Raw genomic sequence first — 9,140 nt, 5'->3', positions numbered from 1 at the left:
TCTTATCAAGTGGTTCCCGCCTACTTTTATGTCTTTGTTGTTTTATTTCTTTGTGACAAGCATTCCACTTCAGATGCCCAAGCCAGAAAAAAAAGAATCTTCTTCACAGGCAGGGAATATGGCCTAGTGGTAGAATGCTTGCCTAGTATGCTCGAAGCCCTGGGTTTGATTCCTGGGTACCACAAATCTAGAAAAAGCTGGCAGTGGTACTGTGGCTCAAGTGGTACCCTTAAGAAAGCTCAAGGACAGTGCCTAGGCCCCGATTTCAAGCCCCAGGACTGGTCAAAAAAAAAAATCTTCACATCCTCTTCATCATCCATACCTAGCACAGTCCCAAGTCTTGCTGATCTATTCACTCTTCCTTATATACACTGCTACCATTCTAGGTCAAAGTGGCAATCATCAGTTCTTCTCTGGATACCCCACTGTAGTTTCTTCATAGGACAGTTACAGCAGCCTTTTCAAACATACATTTGGTTGTGTTTAAGACAGGGCTCCTACAATGAAGAATAAAATTAGGCTCTTGACCAATCCTTCTCATTCTAGTCACAATGTTTTCCTTTGAGCTTTAGTAAGGTTTGCATTCCATCCCATCTCAAGACATGTGCATCTGTCCCTGGCCACCTTTCCCTCTCACCTCAACCTTCATTTCCAAAGGAAAGCTTCTGCAAGCATCCTAATCGGTCAGACCCTTGCATTAGAAGTTAGAACTCAATCTTTCCTTTGGAGTACTTTTTCTCAGTATACAGACTAACATCGAAGGCCCATAAAAACAAGGAGCTGGTACTTCCTCCACAACATAGACTGGCACGTACTAAGTGCTTAGTATATAACTGTTGAATTGCAAAATAAATATATAACCTTCAAAGAAGTGTGGCAGACAATGAGCGTGCACCCAAGTTCCAAGGAGACACATAATGGCTGTGACCCGCCCGCGAGTCAACAGCCGGGATCACAGACTTTCTTCAGCAGTAACTCCACCCCCTGTGGCTCCGCCCCTCCTCAACGAGCCGGAGGGGGAGGGGCACGGAGGTCGCGTGACGTAACAGCCACCGGCCTGTGATTGGGTTTGCTGGAGCGCCGGCTGGGAAGGGGGCGTGTCTCTGCGCGCTGATTGGCTGTCTCGCGGTGGTTGGGCGGGCAGCGGCAGCGGCAACGCAGGGGCGGGCGCCGGGAGGGACCGGACCAGGTAGGGCAGGGAGGGCGGAGGCGGGCGGGATGGGTCCTCGCCACCGGCTTTGCTGAGACTCGCTCGCGTGGGCTGCCCGCGGCGGGCCCGCAGTGGCCGCGGCGGAATGAAGGGCGCTCTTGGGAGCCCCGTGGCCGCGGCGGCAGCCGGCGCCGCGATGCAGGAGAGTTTCGGCTGCGTCGTGGCCAACCGCTTCCACCAGCTGCTGGACGACGAGTCAGACCCGTTTGACATCCTGCGCGAGGCCGAGCGCCGGCGCCAGCAGCAGCTGCAGCGCAAGAGACGCGACGAGGCGGCGGCGGCGGCGGCAGCAGCGGCGGCGGCGGCGGCGGCGGCGGCTGCCGGGGCTCCCAACCGCGGCGGCCGGAGTCCGGCCGGAACCTCGGGTCACAGACCTGGCGGGAGCGGCGGCCGCAGGGAGTCTCAGAAGGAGCGCAAGAGCCTCCCGATCCCCGGCGTGCAGCAGCAGCCGGACAGCCCTGGGGGTGGTCCGCAGCCGCCCGGTACGCGAGTCCCACCCACACTGGGGACCCCTGGGGTAGGGGAGGAAGGAGGACGGGGTCACGGAGGTTATCCATCCTCAGCTGCCCTGGGACCTTGGACGGGAGACTGGGAGGCTGGGCCGTGGAAAGGGGAAGGCGCCCTGGGAAGAGTTGGCTAGAGTTGAGAGACCTTGTGGCCCTGAAAGATGGAGAAGAGAGCGACTGGGGTCACACCCCGTGTGGCGTTTGCCAGAATTGGGTCCTCACGACGAGTTAGGCAAAGTTGGGGGCGGGTAACTGCTGGGACAGGAAACTGGGGTCCCTAGGCTGGCGCTGCCACGTCTGGAGCAGCCTGGAACCTTCTCCAGGCTCTGGTCCAGCCGGCCCAGGATTCCGATTAGGACTAGCGAGGTGGAGAGAAGGGCGGGGGAAGGAGGCCGGGACTCGGGATCTCGGGGGAAGGGGAGGGGCGGCCGTGGGTGGGCCCGGCCGGTTGACTTCCAGCCGGCAGAAAGTGCCAGACTGGTGGCGCAGGGGTCCCCAACCTTCCCAGTGCACTCTTTCGCACGTCCCAACCCTTTCCTTCCTTCCCCAAATGGCAGTTTCCAGGTGTCGCCCAGGCTTGGATAGCCAGTGCAGCTTGTAGCGAGGATGTGTAACTTATGATCACTCCGGGCTGCTGTAAGAAAAATATTTTTGAATCCTTGCAATCAGAAGCTTCTAAATGCCACTCCCCACCCCACAAATTTCTTTGGCCAGTAGTGCTAGCAAGCGGGCCTGATGTAGTACCATTATGCCTCTGGGAAGGGGGAAGGCAGCTTCTGAATGCATTTCACTTGGACTGCTACTGGGCCTTAGTCTGCAGCACCCCTTCACCTGCTTGTTTTTCTGAAACGAGGCAATGGCCTCAGGGTTCTCAGGAGTATTGAGGTTAGGTGTGTAGTTTGTTATTATTCAGGTAGACTTTATTGGCTTGTTCCTTGTTTGATTAAAAAGTGCATTTCTACAACGCAGCAATGGCTCGTGCTGGTAATCCTAGCTACTCAGGAGGCTGAGATTTAATCAAGGTTTGAAGCCAGCCTGACAGGAAAGTCCTTAAGACTCTTATCTCCTATTAATCATAGTGGAGCTGTGGCTCAAGTGGTAGAAAAGCTTTAAGGGACAGCACCCGGGCCCGCGTGCTCATGCACACACATATGCACACACATACACACACGGGTGTGCAGTCAGCTCTGTCAGAAAACCCACTGATTTAAGTAGTGGAGCCTTGACTTGTGCAACTCGCTACTCTTTACCTGTGTGCAGTGGACTCGTGACTTGGAGAATCAGAAGTCAGTACAAAAAAGATGCTGAACAAAATTTTTTTTCATGCTGTTTGGTATTTCAGTAAGTGTAAATGAGAGAGAACTTTTTGCCTTAGGTTTTTCTCAAATGAGATGCATATGAAATTACACAAGGCAAGTCTTTCCTTCTCCATTTATTTACTCATCTATGTATTTTTATAATAGTTTGAACTGATGGCCTCATTATTTTTTAGAGATGTCTTATGCTTTCTGCATAGCTGAAGTATGATTAGAAGTATGTGCCATCATGACATTGTCTAGCCTCATTTTTTTAAACAAATAATGTTCTATCCTTTAGAAGAGTGTGATTGCAGTTAGTACTGCTTATAATAAACTGAACTTTTTACCATTTTCAAATTAAAAATGTATTTTTTACCAGTCCTGGGTCTTGAACTCAGGGCCTGAGCACTTTGTTTGGGCTTTCTCAAAGCTAGAACCCTACCACTTGAGCCACAGCATCACTTCCAGCTTTTTTCTGTGCATATGGTACCTACGGATCAAACCACGGTCTTCATACATGTTAGGCAAGCACTCTACCACTAGGCCAAACTCCCAGCCTAAAAATGTATTGTTATTATTTTTCTTTTAGTGTTGAGAAAGTTGGGGCCTCAAGCATGTCAGGCTTTCTCAGTTAGCTACCTCTCTACCCCTGTGGTGGATATTTTATATGTATGAAGTTGCACTAAGACCCTTTGTTTTTCCTACTGTGAATTTATATGCACAAATTAATTACATAAATTTACAGTGCTGTTTCTTTTTTTCAAAACTTATGTGATATAAGTTGCTTGGCATTGTAATCTAGTGCGTTTGCAAAATTTTCTATTTGGAGTTTAAGCAATCTGGCTTTTGAGATCTATATTAAAAAATCTTTAGTTAACTTTATAGTTACAATATCATTGTAGTTCTTTTTCAAGTGCACAATAGCAGCAAACATCTCATTAATTTCCATTTATGTAGTTACTGTACTATGTTTATTTGCAATGAGTGTTAGAGAGCTACACATTTCTGTTAGCTTTGTTATAAAGGACTGCTTTTCTATACTCAGACATTTTCAATTTAGTTTGATGATTGAACAGATACATAGCATAGAAAAAATATCAGGTACTTTGGGATATACTTTTTGACATATAACAGAAACATTAATCCTCCAAAAAGTGGAAATCAGAAGTTTGCCCCATGGAAATACAGGTTTTAATGTACTACGTTGTCTAAAGCTTTATATAAACCTTTAGGAGTCCCTTTGCTCAATATATTCTGAGCCATCAGAGGGTATTTCAGCTTTGCTTTCCTAGGCTTTCAGAGCTATAGTGTTTGAGCCAAAATGCAACTGTTTTATGGGAACTCTTGCTGGAAGTTTTACAGTATTCTTTTTTCTTTAGGCTTGTATTTAGATCAGTGATAAAATGCTTATGCCAGCCTTTTATTGGAAAGGGCTGGTGAAATGCAAGGTTTGCATTACTTACTTGGAGCTGCTGATCCAGCATGGAAAAACAAGCTGGGTTCAGTTGCAGTCTTAACCTCTTACAACTAATTTCTGGGGAAAAATGCCTGTCACTATTAGCTTTGTTCTTTGAAGATGCAGAGGGAGACTGTAATGTTTGCTGGATTTTGTTAGTTATCCTAATAAGTAGCTAATTCTATTTTAACACTTTTCAATTTTTAAACAAATGGTGGAAAGAACTTTACTATAAAGCAAGTTTAAATGAGGAAGCAGAAAGAAGATAGGATAAGTACTTAAATGATTCTATAGTTTAATGCAGTTACTATAATGGTAAAACACAAAAACTCTTATGTGTAACAAATAGAAAATCTAAAGCAAATCTATAGGAAAATAGTTCTAATTTTTCAATTTGTTAACTTTATTTAGGTGCTAGTTCTAGGGTTTGAACTCAGGGCCTAGGCTCTGTCCTTTAGCCTTTTCTTTTTGCTCAAGACTAGTGCTCTACCACTTGAAGCCACAGCTTCCCTTCTGGCTTTCTTGGAGAATAACAAGCTCATGGACTTTTATGCCCAGGCTGGCTTCGAACCGTGATCCTCAGATCCCATCCATATAAATATGTGGGATTACAGGTATGACCTACCAGTGCCCAGCTTCAACTTTATTTTATTTTATTTTATTTTTGGTGGGGCTAAACTCAGGGTCTGGACACTGTCCCAGAGATCCTTTGCTTAAGACTAGTGTTCTACCACTTTGAGCCACAGTACTATTTGGAGTGTTCTGGTGGTTAATTGGAGATAAGAGTCTCAGAACTTTCTTGCCCAGGGTGGCTTTGAACCAAAATCCTAAGATCTTGATCTGAGTAGCTAGGATTACAGGTGTGAGCTGCCAGTGCCTGGCTCAACTTGTTAATTTAATGACATTTTCTCCCTGATTTCCAACACCCCTCTGATCTGAATTGTTTCTGCAGTAAAAGTATAATTCTCGATGGAAATGCTGTTTCTGTATCTTAAACATGTCACAAGTTCAGGTTGTAACCTCATTAAATGTTGCAAATTAGATCTAAATATTTATAGATACAGACTATTAAAGCCATACCAGAGTGAACTTAAATCTCTTGCACAATAGTTGATACTCAAAAACATTTTATATTAAAAGTAATTACATAATTTTATGTTAGTGATATTAAGAACAATTTTTAAGACTTGATAGTACTTATTTGTTAGACTATAAAGTTTAAGACATATTAGTGGGAAAATGGAAAAAATACATGCCTCTATTTTTAAGTCATTTGTATACATAGTAGGAATTTAATGAAATGCACACCCATTATTTGAGTACATTTTATAGCTATACAGACAATATGGAGTAATTTACTCCAAAGAAAATCAAAGCACTGTAGTAAAATTTGTATGTAATATTGAGGAGACCTTTTGAATTTATGGGGGAAAAAGGTAATTTTGGAAGACAGTTTAAAAGAAATAAGAAAAGTTCACAATTTACTAACTTACTAGATGGCTTCAAATATAGGCTTTGGTTAAAAACTTTAATGCATCAGGAGTAGTGTATATAACAAGGAAGAGAAGAAAGTTAGCACTTTTTCATTGTTTCACCAGGATGCTGGATTCTCGAGTGGACCAAAAAGATGCTTTCTTGAGTGAGTTGGAAACTGAGTTTGGGCTCACACTAGAGACATATGATAAATATCTAGATCCTGTCAGAGAAAACTTTCAAAATAATGATATACACTACAAACTGTTTATAAACAAATACCTTAGCAGGCTATAAACCATAGGTGCCCCTGGTTTATGTACAGTTAGAATTTTAAAGTACAATCTAATACATTAGTGTGTATATACTTCCCTGGATGAGGTTTAGAACCACGATTTCATAAAGGGCTTTTGTGAAATGTAATTTATTAAAATGTGTTAATAGAGGTCACCTATACTTAGCCAAGTATGGTACATACCTGTAATTTAAACACTCAGTAGTCTTGATGAAAGAAGGATTGAGTTCCACGCTAGTCTCAAACATGTCAAAACACAGCAGCAGACTGGGCGTGGTGGCCCCCTATAATCCTAGCTACTTGCAAGGCTGGGATCTGAGGATTGAGGTTCAAAGCCAGCCTTGGCACTAAAGTCCATGAGACTCTTATCTCTAAATTACCACTAGGAAACTGGAAGTGGCACTTGTGGCTCAAGGGGTAGGGCAGTAGCCTTGAACTGAAGAGCTTGAGGACAACACCCAAGTCCAGAGTTCAGGCACTATGACCACTACCACCAACAAAAATAACAAAAGAACAGCAGTAGCAACAACAAAAAAGATACCTATAATTGTATGATTTATGATTTATCTTATTCTTTAGACAAAAATGAAGGCATAGTAGTAATTAGGCTTTTTTAAAAATAAATTCTAGAAAATAGTAATTTTTTTCCCCTGAAATTTCCAAGATTTCCCAACTTTTCCAATGGTTTTTCCAACTGGGTAGAAAAATGAAATCTTAAGGAACCTATAAAATTCTACCTATGCTATCACAGGTGTTGTGTTTTAGCTCTGTGCTTTGGTTTTTCTGCTGGCAGGCCAGAAGCGGACTGCTAGAAGAGGGGAGCAACAAGGATGGAATGACAGCCGAGGAACAGAGGCGACACTGGAGAGAGCAGAGCGGCGATCCTACAGGGAATATCGACCCTATGAGACCGAGAGGCAGGCAGACTTTACAGCTGAGAAGTTTTCAGATGAAAAGTATGTGCCACAGTCCTCAACTGCAAGAGTTGGAGAAACAGAATTTTCAGAACACAAACATAGCCCTATGACCTTCCCATATAGTAGGTCTTAAGAATGTTTTGCTCTTGTACACCACAAGTCATTATTAGATGACTCCTGATAGATGGTTCATGTGTTTCAGATACCTTACATCAAAATTCAGGACCAATTGTATAATCTAAAAAAACTGTGGACTTCAAAGGTAGTTTATTGTAGAGCACTAAAGCATGTACAAGGCCCTAGGATCAACTTCTAGTAGCAATTCAAAGGAAAAAAAATTTTTTTTTTCTGTGACTATGAGAAGCACACAGTGCAGTGTTTAATACCAGTTAAGATAGCTTGTTTTGGGGAAAATTGTGATACAAGACACTATCTTAACTAATGAAAAGCTAGGTGTGGTGGTACATGCCTGTCAGCTGTGTAGAAAGCATAAATATGGGATCCAAGCTGGCCCAAGCAAAAGCAAGTATACAAAAGTAACAAAGCAGCGAGATGCTAATGGCTCATATCTGTAATATTAGCTACTTAGAAGGCTAAGATCTGAGGATCACAGGTTAAAGTCAGCCCAGGCAGAAAAGTCTATAATATTTTCTCTCCATGTAGACAGCAAAAAAGGTCAGACTAGAGGTGTGGCCTAAGTGGTAGAGCACCAGCTGTGAACAAAAAAGGGTAAGTAAAAGCTGAAGATCCTGAGTTTAAGTACCAGTACTGACACCACAGTAGTCACAAAAGTTTGGAGGCATAGTTCAAGTAGAGTACCTCTCCATAATAAGCATATAGCCCTGAACTCAAGCCCCAGTACAACAAAGCAAAACAAAACCAATGAAGATGAGTGTATAAGATTAAACATTTATTTTGAAGTTTAAGACTAAGGAGCTAATTCTAGAATAGGGATAAAATTAGTTTTGATTTAGTGTTATGAATTCAGACTCAAACTGATTAAACCATATTCTTAGTTCTATGATCGGTTAAGTAGGCTATCATAAGAAATTTGAAGACAAGTCTAATAGGATACATGATACCAATCTCTGGAAATTTTTCTGGTGTGAAATATGGTTATAAGGCTGCTGCATTCTGCCTCGCCCCTGGAGTAGATTAGAAATAAACAAGCAAAACACACGTAGCAGAGAGTAGCTCATCTGAAGGGGGTGTGCATAAGGTGACTTCTGCAGATAGTGCAGTTAGAAGGGACACACAAAATAGCAATCCACAACCTTGTAGATCTGCTGTAAGATTGAGAAAGTTCTGAAAAGGCTCACTTTATTTTTTGGAGATTATTCAAATTTGCCCTGTAATGGCTACTTAAAGCTTCTTGGATCAAAACTAAATTTTTGAAAGGCTTACGTATTATTCTGTGGAAAAAAATGAAATTATGTTCAAATGCAGAAATCCATGTTGCCATTTTTTATAAATAGGGAACTTGGGCCACGAGTTTGGCCTAATAGTAGGGTGCTTGCCTAGCACGCATGAAGACCAGGGTTTGATTCCTTGGTACCACATACATAGAAAAAGCTGGAAGTGGTACTGTGGCTCAAGTGGCAGAGTGCTAACCTTGAGAAAAGCCCAAGGACAGTGCCCAGGCACTGAGTTCAAGCCCCATGACTAGCAAAAAAAAAAAAATAGGGAACTTTTGCAAACTACAATTCAACATGTCAGTTTGTGAATACAGTGCATCTTGATCAGTGTCGCTCCTTTCATCGTTCTACTCCATCTCTCCCAACCCCACCCAAATACCATTTTCTTTCTTTTTTTGCCAGTCCTGGGCATGAGCTCAGGGCCTGAGCACTGTCCTTGGACTTTCTCAAGGCTAGAGCTCTATTACTTGAGCCTCAGCACCACTTTTGGCTTTTTTCTATGTATGTAGTACTGAGGAATCGAACCCAGGTCTTTGTGCATGCTAGGCAAGCACTACCACTAGGCTAAAC

At 43.1% G+C, this 9,140-nt stretch overlaps 1 protein-coding gene across 1 annotated transcript in view; it reads left to right on the top strand.

Annotated features, from left to right (window-relative positions):
- The first annotated feature begins 1,205 nt into the window (after positions 1 to 1,205).
- Habp4 (hyaluronan binding protein 4) overlaps positions 1,206 to 9,140 on the top strand; it is a 35,250-nt gene continuing 27,315 nt past the window's right edge. Inside the window, exons 1-2 of the mRNA XM_090329568.1 lie at positions 1,206 to 1,692; positions 7,032 to 7,194. Of these exons, the coding sequence (XP_090185694.1) occupies positions 1,296 to 1,692; positions 7,032 to 7,194 (560 nt within the window). The 5' untranslated portion in view covers positions 1,206 to 1,295. The remainder of the gene's footprint in view (positions 1,693 to 7,031; positions 7,195 to 9,140) is intronic.

The sequence above is a fragment of the Megascapheus bottae genome, chromosome 3 (genome assembly GCF_031878675.1).
Source record: "Megascapheus bottae isolate mThoBot1 chromosome 3, mThoBot2.hap1, whole genome shotgun sequence".
Classification (NCBI taxonomy): Eukaryota; Metazoa; Chordata; class Mammalia; order Rodentia; family Geomyidae; genus Megascapheus; species Megascapheus bottae.
Note: the sequence above shows the minus strand (reverse complement) of the source record. Positions and strands in the feature narration are given on the sequence as shown.